Source organism: Mastomys coucha, unplaced genomic scaffold (assembly GCF_008632895.1).
Source record: "Mastomys coucha isolate ucsf_1 unplaced genomic scaffold, UCSF_Mcou_1 pScaffold2, whole genome shotgun sequence".
Lineage (NCBI taxonomy): Eukaryota > Metazoa > Chordata > Mammalia > Rodentia > Muridae > Mastomys > Mastomys coucha.
The window spans coordinates 13,458,643-13,474,300 of record NW_022196902.1 but is presented as its reverse complement, the minus strand read 5'-3'; the positions used below and the strand labels follow the sequence as shown (position 1 = coordinate 13,474,300).

The window sequence follows — 15,658 nt, the reverse complement described above, 5'->3', positions numbered from 1 at the left end:
CCTTTCAAATGTGAATAATGAAGTTCTGACTTTTAACCACAGAGAGCGCAGAATGAGAGCTGTGTCTGAACTATTTTAACAGAATTTCTTATATTTTGCCTTCTTCTTTGTGATTCTCTAGAAACTTTCTTTGCTGTTTTGGTTTTGTTTGCTTTTTGTTTTGTTTTTTCTATTTTGGGACAGCACATTTGGACTTACATTTCCTCGTAGCCTTAAGCTTTCAGTTCAAGCGTGGGGCATAGATCTCTCTACAGAATACAGAACATTGATTAACAATCTCATAGGATCACTGAAATAAACCATCTTGGGTGAAACAAATTTAAGTTCATTAGTCATTCAGTTAGTTCATTTTCTTGGTCTCCTAATTGGTTAAAAAGCATTTATTCCCTACACACAGGACAGGGCTAGCTGTTGCCGTAATGTATCATCTAGAAATATTTTCTGTTTGTTTTCAATTGCATGCAAAAGAGAGTGCCTGAGCTCCCCACAGTTGATGTGCAAGGTAACTCATGCACCCCTGTGATTCCTGTGCTAGAAGGCCGGCAGGCAGGCAGGTCCAGTGTTTTCTTGCACACAGCATCCATTGCTCAGTGCTGTATTCGGGTGATGGTGGCGCTGTCACATGCATACCATCTCAGAGCTCTGTGCCTCCCACGTTGTTTCAGGATTCTTCATGGTGTGATCTCAGCAGTTTTGAATTCTCTGAAGAAGAGGCAGCTTTTTCACCTAGCCAGCAGCACACAGGCAAAGCCTTCCAGCTTCAGCAAAGAGAGGGCCATGGGACTAGACCTGCAGGAGAGCCTAGCCTGAGGGTGGCCAGGCGAGTGCTGAGCGAGGCTTCCCTTGGCCCAGCCAAAGCCTCACCTCAAGCGAGGCCCAGCAAGGCGCTAGTCGTCCAACGAAAAAGGCGGGGCCAGGCCAGCCCCCTAGCCGCGGGAGACTCTAGCTCCTCCCTCTTTGCTGACGTCATCAGCTCAACTCCCAAGCGTTCCCCTGTCAAAAGCCTACACTTCTCTCCCTCACAGGTAGAGCACAATTTCTACAGAGCTGTTACTAATTTTCAGCATACACCCGAGCCTTAATAATTAGAAACTAATCTTTTGAACAAATGACTAATGGCTGCCATCCTGACAGATTTAATTCTGCGTTGAATCTCACTGGGGTAAAGGTGGCTAGCTTCCTAGCATTTGGGCTGACTGAAGGCCCAATGGTGATTTTTGTCGCATCTTTCTCTCGAGGTCTTAGTGTTTGGAAGATGGGTGGGCATGAGATGTGTTTCCATTTCCCTTACCAGTACGGCTTAACATTTCTGTCCGTCCCCTCTTCTCCCATGTCATCCTTGCCTCTTCAAATGTTAACATGTTTTCTGTCTCTTTGTTCATTGACTACTAAATGATTTACTGACTCTGGGGAGGAGGGAACCAAATTATGATTACATAATATTTGGATTACAACTAGAAAATGAAACCAGTATGCCCCTTCTGTAAGTGGGGATGTTTACGGAGACAATGAAAAAGAGATGCTTCCACAAAATAATTTAACACTTTCAACATTAGTATTTTACTAGGGCACTGTTTGCCAAAGAATATTATTTCATATAGTGCTCTTAAGGTATATAACACTATAATGCTTAGCAGAGCCACATGTTTCTAAATTATAATTAAGAGACAATTTGGATCCTTAAATTTTTTTCCCAATTATATCCATTGAAGGTATTGTATTTCATTTTACTTTGCTTCATTATTATTATTATTATTATTATTATTATTATTATTATTATTATTATTGTGGTTCTTAGAATCTAACCTGGGGCCTCATGTGTGCTAAGGAAGTGCTCTACCACTGAGCTATACATATTTCTGGACTTGTTTTTAAAAGAACTTTAAGTATAGACAAATGATCTCCTCATTCCCCAAAACATGTGGGTGTCCCCCCCATGTTTTCCTAAACCACATTTTGTGAAATCATTTCTGCAAGACCTAATAGATGTCTCAGGAAAAATAATCTAGGCAGACAGAGCACTTTAGGGGAAGCTAACCGCGCTTTAAAAGGCTCCTTTACTAGATGATTCTTCAGACTTGGTGTTTGTTTGGATTTTTTAATTTTTTAATTTTTCGGATTGAAGACAGTCTTTTATTGTGCTCAGTTTGCCTCAGGTTCCTGAGCTCAAGAGACACCCTGGCTTCTGATTAACTGTGACTACAGGCAGCAGCCACTGCTCCTAGCTTGCCTGAGAGCTTTAAGTGTGCCCGTCAGTCTTCCCAAGAGATAAGATCCCTTACCTTTCCCAAACCTGTTACCTTCGGAACTTCATGATTCTGAGAGCTATTCCTTCTTACTGGATAATTTCCCATGTAACACAAACCTTACATAATAATAGTCTGAGTTATTAGATCATTAAACTGAGAAAACCAAATATGAAAGAAAATAATCATTTTAATGTTGATCAAGAGCACATATCATTCTCTTAAATGACAAGCGTCATTTACAGAGAAGATTTTCTTTGAATTTTGCCAGGTTTTTAGCTTTAACCTCTAGATTTTCTTTCTTATAAATCTCCAAACTTTGGTTAATCAGGTGGAATAAACCAATATCCTTGCCAACACTGAATGATTGTTAACACTGTCGTAATTGGGGTTGTGAGTCACTAAAGGACACTTGCTTGCCATCTGGGTTTGGCTTCAAATTGCATGACCACAGACTCGTTATTTAATCTATCTATCTTTCTTCCTTCCTTCCTTTCTCCCTTTCTTTCTCTCTTTCTTTCTTTTGTTCATTCTTTCTTCCTTACTTCCTTTCTTTCTTTTCTTCCTTCCTTTCTTTCTCCCATATTTAGTTCTTGAACACTTCCAGCAACCATGAAAACTTGGGCTTAGATACGGCTACCTTACCCTCCAGTCCTCTCATTGGTCATAAACTGACACCATGTCATCGAGACCAGACTGTGAAAACCCAGAAGGAAAATTCCATGTAAGTCTGTGTTCAATAAGAAAAATATTTATTTTATTTGTTTATATAAATAAAAAGTTCTGACCCCCTTGTATGTATGTAATGCATTCGCTGTATGTGTCCTGTGCATTCCCACAATGAGTACATCCTGAATACAGTACAACTGACCAGGGTAGGAAGGAGGAAGTGAGTTAATTACCTTTTTTGGTACGTTCTAATGTTTTGTATGCAGAGGTAGTTTCTGTACAGTACCCCTGCCAGGTTTTTTGGGTTTTTTTTTTTTTGTTTGTTTTTTGTTTTTTTGTTTTTTTTCTTTGCACTGTTTTTCAATATCTTTACTAAAAACAAGCAAAAGAGACTGAAGCATTCAGAATAAAATTGAAAATGGTTCATAGTTTACATAGATTAAATAGATTAGGATCTTTTTACATGCTCACAGGAATGAAAATGTATGTATGTATGTATGTATGTATGTATGTATATATTTCAAATCACCCAGGGGTGATTAAGTAATTGAAAAGAAGTGCATTCTTATTACTTCCAAATAAAAACAAGGTTTTAGACATTGACATGTTTTCTAGTCTGGGCCCTGTTGGAGGGAGTAGATGAGACTGGTTTGCAAATGATAGCAGATATCATGGTGTTTACTGGCACTATACAGATGCAGGGCCATTGCCTATGTCTTCAGGCCATTTCTTAAAAGGTGGGAACTGGCTGGGCAGTGGTGGCGCACGCCTTTAATCCCAGCACTTGGGAGATAGAGACCGGAGGATTTCTGAGTTTGAGGCCAACCTAGTCTACAGAGAGAGTTCCAGGACAGACAGAAACCCTGTCCTGAAAAACCAAAAAAAAAAAAAAAGGTAGGAACTACTTCAGTGCTCTTATTCTTGGGGCATAAGAGTTTGAAATATTTGTAGATCTGCAATATGATTTAATACAGATCTACTATCCATTAATGAACACATGGTTAATGAGCATCCCCTTCCTTGTCAGTCAGTTACAGCCTCTTAGTGTCCATGCCGACAGTGTCATAAGGGAATCTGTGGTTGTTCTTTAGATGAGCCTTTGCTTGGTTCTCTCTTTTAGCTTTAGAACTCCAGCTATCAAAAGGTCAATCCTCGAGAGCTCTCCTAGAACTCCCACACCGTTCAAACATGCCCTTGCAGCTCAAGAAATTAAATATGGTCCCCTGAAGATGCTAGTAAGTTCAAGAAAGTTCCTTAGACTCTGTGGGCTTATGAGTATAGACAAGTTTCCTCTGATCTGGAAATATCCACTCTTTTCTTAGCCTCAGACCCCCTCTCACGTAGTGGAAGACCTACAAGATGTGATCAAGCAGGAATCTGATGAGTCTGGAATTGTTGCTGAGTTTCAAGAGAATGGACCACCGTTACTGAAGAAAATCAAGCAGGAGGTGAGTCACCCTAACTGCTTTGTGTACTTTGAACTGCTTGACATCACTGCTAAGTAACAGTGACATTTCTTATGCAAGATTTTCATGCAAGTTGAAAGGCACTGGCATAATGAGGACTTCAACCTTACATTTGGAAAGTCACTTCCATCAACCTCTTTAGACAGAAAAGTTGCTAGAGAGGGTATAGGGAACAGGGGCAGCAGGCTTAGACTCTTCTTTCAAAATTTATTGACGACTGATTCATAGTATCAATCGCACAGATGCAAAGAGAAAGACTCCCAACCCAAATGATGATGGAATTAATTAGAGCAAGCTTTTTTATTTGTGTGCACAGGCAGTATAGAGCCATTCATAGTTAAGGTTACAGGCAGGGTATAGCCCAATTCTTGAAAATCAGAGACTTAATCATAAATAGGAGTGCATCTAATTTGTCTTTACTATAAGATGGCTTTCAAACCTAAGATGGAGGCAGGCTGGTTTATCAACAGAGGGAGATGGGTGAGGGGATAGATAGGCAGACAACAGACAAATAGATGCCAGATACATTCCTGTTGTCTTTCTAAAGATTAAATGATAGTTTACTCGAAGAGTGACCATGCCCAGAGAATGTCACTTTGAGTAGTATGACCCCTTAGAGAACAGGAGTTTGCTAGCACAAGAGAATGAAATTTTAGCCATCAAGAATCAAAGTGTTGCTGGGCAGTGGTGGCACACGCCTTTAATCCCAGCACTTGGGAGGCAGAGGCAGGTGGATTTCTGAGTTCGAGGCCAGCCTGGTCTACAGAGTGAGTTCCAGGACAGCTGGGGATACACAGAGAAACCCTGTCTAGAAAAACCAAACAAACAAACAAAAAGAGCCAAAGTGTTAGCTTGTTAGGAAGAGGCACTTTCCGAGGAGGCTGAACTTCCTTTCATGCAAGACTTTGTGTTTGCAAGACTAGGTAGCAATTTACACCTGAGAGGAAAGGTTCCAGAGAGTCTTTCTTCCATACAAAGCACTTCCTGTTTGCTTTTAGGTGGAGTCACCCACTGATAAAGCAGGAAACTTCTTCTGCTCAAACCACTGGGAAGAGAGCAGCCTGAGCACGCAGCTGTTCGCCCAGGCGTCTCCTGTGGCAGATGCCCCCGTAAGTATCAGGTGGAGCGAGCGCTGCCGCTTCTGTGATCGTGTGTCCATAGAGTCCAGTGTGTGCATGTGGCCTTTAGCACTCACTCTTTACAGGACCTGGTTTCTAAATATTCATACCCACATGATTCTTTCTGCATTTGCTTTATTTGTCTTCTAAATGTTGTGTTTCCTCCCAGTTAAGCAATGTGTTTTTTGGTTGATACCAATGTGTCCATGTGGTATCTAGCACAGGGTCAATCACAGTGTGTATCAAATACTTGGCATGTGAGGAGCCTAGCCTAGGGCTTCTTGCGTAGCTGCCACAGGAGAATGGCCCGAGGCCAGATAGATGCTCACGTTCCATAATTATAATGGCACGGTATTTGCATAGAACCCATTTGATCCTCCTCTGCACTTTACATTGGTTTTAGATTAACTCATCTCCCACATTATATAAATGCTGTGTTAAGAGCACTTCTCTGCCTTAGTGTTTTGACCTGGGAATCCACGGATGCAAAGCAGAAGCTCTGTCACCTTGCTCTGGTTGTCACAGTCTAACAGTCTGTGGATAGCATCTCCTACATCTTATGGACAACTAGAGCTAATGAAAATTGTGAATACGTACTCAGTGTGTTAACTGTTAAGTACCATTTCATGGGCTTTAGATGAATTAATTCATGTAGTCCTCAAAATAACATTGTCACATTTTCACTTTCATTAAAGCAACTGCGAGTTGGGTAACTTAGTGATTTGGTTGCTCAACATTATATACTTAACTGGGTGCTGCTGCATTAGAACTTTGAAAGTCTGTTCATAAATAACACGCTTTCACTATTTGTAGATGATGTTGCCATTGATTTGTAGATCTCAAACACTTCTGTGCCAATATATAACTTAAAGACATCTCATTAGCACATCTCTTAGTTTTAGAAGAGTAGATTAATAAATTCATTGAATAGGTAGATAGTACATGCCACATGCTTAGAATTAAGTGGGGCCCTACAGTGCTTTCAGCATTTTGGTGCTGTGTTCATCAGTGAGGTGAGAAGCCTGTATAGAGAGAGTTGGCTGCTTTCAGCTCACAGAGAAGGGATTTCTGGTGGATACTAACGTTTCTTCCTGCTAATGTGTGTCATCACACAGTCATCTCTCTAGAGTTAGGTCTGTGTTCGCTCTTGTATTATCATGACTCATTTACATTTCAAATGATTCCTTTCCCTTTAGAATATTCTTACCAGCTCTGTTTTAATGACACCCGTATCTGAAGATGAAGGCAATGCTCTCAAAGCCTTTACCGTACCTAAGAACAGGCCCCTGGTGGGCCCCTTGCAGGTAATGACTGTTCTAACATTTGGTGTCTTCAAAATTTCTAACTGAAAATCCATTACTTTGTGTTGTTTTTAACATTTTACATATAAAGGAATGATGCTTTGAAACAACATCTTGATGTCTAGAAGTGAGCCTATGGTGTTTGTGTTACTAATCATGTGAGATACTGGAAATTCTTGTTCGGTCGGGGGCCCCCAAACATGATGAAGTGAAACATTTTTTTAACTGTAACTGAGACTGAGATCATGGCTGTGCCAGTATCTCCTTCTGCTTTTAAACTATCTTTAAAATATGTATCTGTATAGTTTATTTTTGTTTCAGAATGTTATTATGTATGCTCTATCGTTAAGCAACCAAGGGCTCAGAGACTAAATTTCTAATAAAATGGGAAATTAGCTAGAAAATAATTGCAGTGCCTTTGACTCTAAGAACAAAAAGGCAGCCCTCACTGTCGGTGGACCATCTGCTGTCACGTTTTAGTATCAAAAGAGATTTCCCTTGTAACTCTGATGTAGGTGTGTATAGATAAAACACAACAAATTCCAAATTAATCCTGAGCCAAGTATAAATAAAAATGCAAATTTGTTCCCTCAAATTAGTTGAAGCTGTTCCCAATGTCAAATACCCTAGCACCCGGCCAGCTGCAATTCTCTCCCCTCTGCTCCCCCAGTGTTACTCGGGAAACTACCGAGCAGATAGATAGCCTGGCTAGAAGTAAGAAGTCCTGTTTGATGCTGTAAGTTCGAAGGCAGTGTAAAGATGGTAGGTAGCCTTTGAGAGCTGACTTCTCTGTTTATAGGACTATCCCATCACTGTGATACTCCTGCTCATCCCAAGTTGTGAGACCCTTAAAGTCTAACCTTGTGTTGTTTACTATCATTTAAAACATCTTTAGTAATTCTTTGAGGATTTCATGCATTGTGTTTTGATGAAATTCACCCCCAAGTTCTCTTCTTAAGTCCTCTGAGATCTCTGGTCTCCTACCTCTTGTCTTCTTTGTTTTTGTTTTGTTCAATAACCTACTGACCTAATTTGTGCTATCCATAATACTGGGAGCTGCCCATCCACTGTAGCAAGCTCAACCTGCCAAGAGTTTCACTCTTAAAGAAAACTGACTCACTCTCCCACAGAAGGCACCACTGTCCATAGCTCTGCAGTTGAGGGTAAGGGCTCACAAAGCCCTCCCACTCCATCACTGACTGGATTGATCTTGTGCAGCCTCTGTGAGTTTGTGAATGCCGTGGTCCTGCCATGCCCAGTAGACACTGTTTTGCTTCCTACTTCCCCAGTCTCTGGCCCTTAGAATCTTCTACCCCTCTTCTGAGTCTTGGAGAGAGCTGTCCTATGGATATTACATTGTGGCTGAGGACTTCTCAGTCACGTATTCTCTATATTCCTATATTCAATATCCAGCAAACCAAGAAAAGTATCTGATGAGGTCTGAGAGCTTCACTAATATTCAAGTGAAGAGATAGAAACTTAGGGGGCAGCTTAATACTGTTCCCACTTAGCAAAATAACAGTAGTAGATTTACATATGAGGCCTTGAACTTTCTGGCCATGGGTTCTTGGCCAAATTTGCAGGCGTATGCTAACTCCTATGAAGAAAGTCTTAAGTTCAATAAGAAAATGGTTGGTTACTTCTGTAACATTTGTGCCACTGTTGCCGCCATGGGCATATCTTGTCACAGGGGTCATTATTGAAATTCACAGTGTTCACAGCTGGGTAAAACTGATGCTAGCTCTCAGCCCTGTCACCAGCCTGCATAGTGTCTTCTGGTTCGGTGAAAACTAGCAAGTATGGAGGAAGCTTCGTGGTCAGTTCTAACCCTGAGAGGCAAACATATCGTGTGGATTTTACTGCCGAATCTTTATATTTGTGTGTTTAAATTGGATGGCCTGTATCCAGGAATCTGGAAAGGCTTCATTGGTGGGGAGAGGGAAGAAAGATCTCAAGGAGGGGAATGGTTGAACAAAGTGGAAGGGAAAATGGGCTTAAGTGTGGGGATGGGAGGTAGACTAGAGGATGGGGTTAAGAGAAAGACAACTAACATTGAGGATGTTTGGAAAAGCCACCTGGAATCCCACTATTTTATAAACTGCATAATAATATATAATTTAATTTACCTACAAAGGGGATTATGCTCATTTTAGAAGCCGTAGAATAAAAATCCCAGTGCTAGGTGCAGGGCACTTCCCTACTAGTTATTGGTAAGAGGTATCCTAGGGACCACGAAACATGCAGGCTACTGCCATTGCTCGTGGTTTTAAGACGGCTGCTGAACACACCACATGTTTCGTTCACAAGACATGTGATGTGTTAGAACGGCAGCTCGCCTCAGGACACACCACACTAGGCCCAAGCAGTTCCACGTATAAGAGGTTTAACTGAGAGGGGGTAGTGGCGGAAAGAGAAGAGGAGGGGGGAGAGAGAGAGAGAAGAGAGAGAGAGCAAGGGAGGAACATTTCCCATATATATACATATAGTGACTTGGTGGCCACAGGTAAAGGTGGGTGGGAGGTGAGCTCAATGGATTCTGAGAATATGGTGGTGGTTGCCTTGGCAACAGGTTTGTGAGGCCCACCTATGTGATGTCATGGGCTTCTGAGGCCTGATGCCAACAACATGGAGAAGTCAACTTGGTATTTGCTGTCACCTTTTGGGAAAACTGGATGAATTGTAGGCATGGTTATTTATTAACTCAGTTGGATTGGTCCCCGGAGTTTTCATCCCGTACACTAACTGCTCTGATGAAAGATGGGTTGGGCAGGAGTATTGAAGAGGAAGGCCAATACTTACACAAAATCAGTTCTTGGGGCCTCAGTCTTCCGTTGTCCTATGTAGAGAAAACTCAGAATACCTCAAAGATATGGAAGGTAAAGAAGAGAGAACACTTCATCCAGGCCTAGTGAGACACAGGAAGGGAATTAAAAGAGAATGTCAGAGCAAAGGTAGCTCTTCAATCCAGAGCTGATTGTTGGCAGAGGGAACACCTTGCTTTTTCCCTTTGGCCCTTGGTTTCTGAAGCATAGAATTTGACTAATGCTGTTTATGTGTTAAGCTACATAAGTTTCATGCATATTTTATAACCTAGCCGAGATTCGGCCTATGTTTACTGAAGTATAAAATGTAGCCTGACATGAGGTTGCATGTCTTTAATCTGAGCGTTTTGGAAGTAGAGGCAGGCAGATCTCTGGGTTTGAGGCAAGACCGGGTGTACATAGAGTTTTATACTAGCACAGCTACATAGTTAGAACATGTCTTTAAAAACAAGCAGAGAAAGGAAGTAAGAGAGGTAAAGAAGAAAGAAAGAACATTCAGAACTTCAGAGGAAATGTGTGAGAATATTTGGTGGTAGTAATCATTTCATATATTGAAAACTCAGGACTGTGCACCTAAAATTGAATCCTATCCGTTTCCAGCTTTACCATGCAGTGGTTAGGCCTAACTATTCAGAGCTGAACATGGGCTAGATATAAAACTTAATAAAAAGTAGGTTGTCTAATGGAAAGGGTCAATCCTTACCTTCCCGTCTTTGAGGCAGGGTTCTCTTTGCCACTGTGTAAGCCATGCTGGCTGGCGCATGAGCTTCTGGGGACTGGTGAGTCTCCCCCGCAGTGTGTGCACACAGGAATGACATATGTTTGTATTACTGCCTCTGTCTGTCATGCGAGTTCAAGGGATCCAGACTCGGGTCATCAAGCTTCAGCAGCCAGTCTTTTTGCCCACTGAGCCAGCTCTCCAGCTTCCTAACACAGAATTGTTAATGCTATTATCATTTTGAAAACTAGTCTGGGACTTTATCAACATGTTCATCTAGCCTCTGAGGTCATAGACACACATGTGATTTCTAAAATGTTTCAGACTTTTATGATGGGTATTAAAGGATGAATCAAGTGATCCTAAATATTTTACCACATCCCTAATCCTTTTGTCTCAATCTGACACTATTTTTGCTATATTCTTCCTCTCCTGTGAAGGTATAAATTTTTTCTTCCCCACAGTGGTACCTGGGTTGTGGCTGATATCAAACATTACATATATGATGCTTTTACATACCTATCATAAAGTCTATAGGCTAGGCAGTGAGAGATTAGTAATGAGATGCAGAAGTATGACAATAAACTGCAATATAAAGCACTTTAACTATGAGTTGTTTGTTTCTGCATCTTCTGACTGCATTTGCCCCCAGGTAACTGAACTACAAAATGCTGGGGCTGGGGCATAGGAGATCACTGGTTTTTCCTGCATTTGGTAAAACTGAAACAACAAAGTACAAAGTACTTCGTTGAAACATAATGCCATTTCTAGTGTTTCCGCCAATAATTCAATTGGACCTTTTTAGGCAGGTCTCTCATGCGTGCTATTAGTGAGCATGCTGTGCATTTATTAAATAGTCTGACTTGGATGCTTTCTTTCCCTTTTACTGTGAAGTAAATATCTGACAAAAGCAAATAAAGGAAGGAAAGACTTTGGTTGGCTGGCTCTGGCGTAGTTGGAGGGTTCCAGCCGTCATGGAGGCAGGAGCTTGAGGCAGCTGGTCACATCTCCCCGAGGCAGGAAGTGCAGAGCAATCACCGCTACTCTTCAGTTTGCTTTCCCCCTTTTTACGCAGTCTAGGACCCCAGTGCAGAGACTGCCTGTGGACTGCCCGTGTTTAGAGTGTGTCTTCCCTGTTTAGTTAACTAGTCAAGACAATTCCTCACAGATACTCCCGAAGGCTTGCCCCTTGAGGTGATTCTGTTTTGTCAAGTTGCTGGTCACTGGCAGCCTTCTCACTGAATAAAGAAAATTTCATATGATCTAAAACTTTTCTCATTTGTACTTTTAAAATAAATTAGAATGTAAATGGATCTTTAGCCAAACCATTTAGATATTTTTGACACAGCACAGTTTTTCATTATTTTGGCTTTATTTTCTTGAAGTGGGGTCTTACTATACTATGTAGCCCAAGGTAGCCCCAAATTTGGGGTGATCCTCCTGCCTCGGCCTCCTGAGTGTTGGGATTGCAAGTTGAAATTCACTGTACCCAGCTTTTAACTGAAACAACAAAGTACAATTCCCCAAATATTTTACAAGTTGAATGTTTTAGAAAATATAAAATATTTGCCACTTTCTAGTGTAATAAATTGCAAATGTAATTAAACCCAGTTGTAATAATCACAAGCTTGATCATGACAACAACTCTTTAGACAGACCAGTTATTATCATGCTGGGATCCACATACTGAGTGCTTTATACCTGTGTTTCTAGTGAGTATACTATAATTGAATGAACACGCATAGATGTAAAACATCTGACATCTTAAATTTAGAAATATGGTTAGGTGGGATGGATGGTATAGCAACTGCTGAGCATGTGGAAGGCCCAGAACCACTGACTAAGAGAGGGAGGGGGAGAGAGAGGGGGAAGCAGGAAACGAGGGAGGGAAGCAGGGAAGGAGGGAGGGAAGCAGGGAAGGAGGGAGAGATGAAGGCAGGAAAGGAGGGAGAGATGAAGGCAGGAAAGGAAGGGGGCAGGGAGGGAGAGAGGGAAGTGAAGGGAGGGAGAAGAAGAGAGGGACAGAGGGCTGGAGAAAAAGTGAAATACAAGAAACTAGAAGCATTATATTTTATTGTACATTTCAAACACACAGAGATATAGAAACTGTAATGTTCTCAACAGCTGTTAATAGTTTGCCGTGTTTATCTACTTTTTTTGAACCATTTAATGTAAGCCCAGACAGTATAACATCTTATTCAAATGTATTTCCAGAGTCTAAAAATAGACATTTTCCTCTAGAACACCACATCATTAACAATCATTCCTCAATATTCTGATTCCCAGAATTTAATTTAATTTTCTCTATTAAACAAAGGAAATGTCTATTTTACTCGTTTGATTAATGAGAAGCATAAGAAGGCTTTGAGCTACTGTGCAGTCATGTGGCATTGGTTTCTTACTCTGCTCTTAGAAGGAATTGTTGAAGCTGCTTAAGCATAATTGTTTGGGTTTCTTTCTCTATTAAACATCGTTCTGTAACTATCAACCATAAAGCAAAAGCACTTGTCATTTGGTATCTGTGCCTTTCACGTGGCTCAGTATGTGTGAGACTTTTTCATTGTGTCTTTATCAGTACCTAGTCTATTCCCCAGGTTAGGTGGGGTGCAGGTTGGAGTCTGGAAGTGCATACAATGATCACAAATGAAGCAGAGAGAGTATTCATCTCAGAACTTGCAGTTTGGAGCAGGAAAGTGAGAGTGACTGTGAGAGGCCAGTGTCTGGCCTCTCTGTTTACCCTGACAGAGCTGAGGTAGACACCCAAAGAAAGCTGGGGGAGGACTTGCCTGCTTTCCTGCGCGCTCTCAGTTTCCTTTACAGGGTGAAAAACATGCTTTATGCTAATAAACATTTCTACTGCCAGACTCAAACCCTACTCCTGCTCTTAGCTGCCTGAGCTTAGTCTTCCCTTCCGTTATAATTCCCTTTTATTCCTGTTTAACATGTGAGTGCAAAAGCTGTGTTTATATGCATTTTTTACTCACTCACGCTCCTCTGGATTTTTTTTGTAACCACAGAATGACAGCCTTAAATTTTTATTTCCTGACTTGGTTTGTCAGGGCCTTATTCTTAAAAAAAAAAAAAACAAAAAACAAAAAACAAAAAACCAAAAAACAATGAGTTTGAATACATTTCTTCAGTCTTTAATACTTCAGCACATCCTCAGAAATTCAAGAATTTTACAGGACTGTTAGCAGAAATGGAGACTCCCTTTTCTGCTCTTCTTCTGTGTGTTTCAGCCGGTGCTTATCCGTATTTCGCTTGTCTATAAGTGATCATACTTTTGGAACAATACCCTTTCCTTATGATTGATGCTGCTCAGATGGGTCATGAGTTCTCACATGGGCATCAGAGCCTAGACTCTGTTCTGGGCTCCTTCACTTCCTATTTAGATGACTAAAGTTCATTAAATGAAGTAAATGAAATGAATTAAGTTGCTCTTGTCTATAGATTAAGGACCATAGTATGTCCTTCACTGGTCTCTTAAGATTGCTGTAAAGATCAAGTGGATCGGATGTTTCCAAAGATGGCAGCACATAAGCCAGCTGCTCCCATGACACTTATTATCAGAGAAAAACCACATACAGTCTCTGTCCTTTCAGAGGAATGCAGCTCAGTTGGCAGAGTGCTAGACTAGCATGCATGAAGTCCTGGGTTTGGTCCAGCACCTGGAAGCCAGGTGTAGTCACGTAAATCCATTAGTCCCAGCACTCTGGAAGATCAAGAGTTCATCTGGTCTTCAACATGGTCTTAGTTACATGATGCAAACATCTAAATATATCTAAAAAAAATCATAATAAATTAATTAAAGGGCAAGTAAGGAAGTCTCATTATTGCCAGGTCTCCTTGTATTATGGTGAATTACTTCTACAATTCCCTGTTCCACCTTGCAGAACCTTGTCAGTGGGTCACTAAAAGAAATAGCTGACCAACCATTCAGAGATTCAGGTGGTCAGGCCTCTTGGTACAGTGGAGATGAAGCAGGTGACACACGGCCTGGGTTTCTTTTCTTTCCACTGTTTTGTGGGTAGCAGGAGGACAGACATTGACACAGTGCACATTTGAAGTGTCTGTTTATCTGCTGTGCTGTCTTAACCCCAGGGTGTCTTCCCAATTGTTGGTATTCTCTCTGGTCACTATTTTTCCACCTATATCACTCTCAGAAGTGTTTCAGTCACTAGAATTCAATTAGTGATACAAATTAAGTAAGCTTTCCATGTGTATCTCTGGGATGGAATTGAGAGAGGCCAAGCAAAATGTAGCCCTCTGATGAGCTGAGCCCACCTACCCTGCCCAAGTTGTTCCAAGACATTAACTCTTCATACACTTTGCTTGATGATATTTAAAATAAACACTGAGATAGAATCTGCCTTGGGGAGGCCAGGAAAGGTAGCTTGCTTCAGAATGATGTGATAATTGTCTGATTACTGATAATCAGGTACTAGGAGATGTCCAAGGAAAGAGCTGTTCTTCCAAAACCTTGGGTATCCCAAGCTACAGGATGTTAAGTTATTGAGGTCTATGAACATGTTAGAATGAAAACTTCTAGAGACATCTGGGTCAAAGCCCATATCTGCAACAGATCCCTGGGCGCTAGCCGTTGTTAATTTAGCCTGGACATAGAGGCACTAATGGGTAGGGGGCATCCTGTAGTCACCACCTACCTTGTTCATCCCTTTGATTAGGAACCCTGAAGTTGTAAGTATTTAATTGTGCTGCCACAGATGTTTACTATCGAGGGAAGTTTGGTACCCATTGATCTTACCTTAGCAACCTCTTGACTTAAGACACAATGAAGGTTTTCAATGGTATCCTTTATGAATGCCATTTTACACAGAAGTACCCGTGGGAAGGAATTCTGACTTTCAGAATCTCATTCAAGATAAGTAGTATTTTTGTTTGGGTGAATTAAATAGAATTAGAGAATTCTTACTCTGGATTCTTTAGACACCATTTATCTATGCATATTAGTTTTTTAAGTAATATAAATATCAATAAAGTAGTAATTATATATCATAATAAATATTAAATAAAAAATAAAATATATATTAGATTCATCTAGCTGTCTTACTATGTCTTTCCATTGTAAAGTAGAATTTCCCAGGCGTCCTGACCTCAGCAGATCCTGTGTGAGGTGTGAGGCGGCTTTATGAATGTAATAATGCAGTTAGTTATTCAGCATGAGGAGAGCCCGAGGGAAATGTTGAGATCTTCTAGTTCTAGCAGAAAACCACCTGTGGACACGCTCTTGTCTCCTTCCACCCGTGCACGTGCTCTCGTCTCCTTCCACCCGTGCACGTGCTCTCGTCTCCTTCCAC

At 41.1% G+C, this 15,658-nt stretch overlaps 1 protein-coding gene across 2 annotated transcripts in view; it reads left to right on the top strand.

Moving 5' to 3' along the window:
• Myb (MYB proto-oncogene, transcription factor) overlaps positions 1 to 15,658 on the top strand; it is a 36,598-nt gene that overhangs the window by 14,594 nt on the left and 6,346 nt on the right. Inside the window, exons 10-15 of one of the 2 annotated variants that reach the window (XM_031380559.1) lie at positions 666 to 1,025; positions 2,837 to 2,970; positions 4,036 to 4,150; positions 4,238 to 4,363; positions 5,380 to 5,490; positions 6,696 to 6,803. In XM_031380559.1, coding sequence (XP_031236419.1) covers positions 666 to 1,025; positions 2,837 to 2,970; positions 4,036 to 4,150; positions 4,238 to 4,363; positions 5,380 to 5,490; positions 6,696 to 6,803 — 954 coding nt within the window. The remainder of the gene's footprint in view (positions 1 to 665; positions 1,026 to 2,836; positions 2,971 to 4,035; positions 4,151 to 4,237; positions 4,364 to 5,379; positions 5,491 to 6,695; positions 6,804 to 15,658) is intronic. The other variant, XM_031380560.1, reaches the window with a different exon arrangement.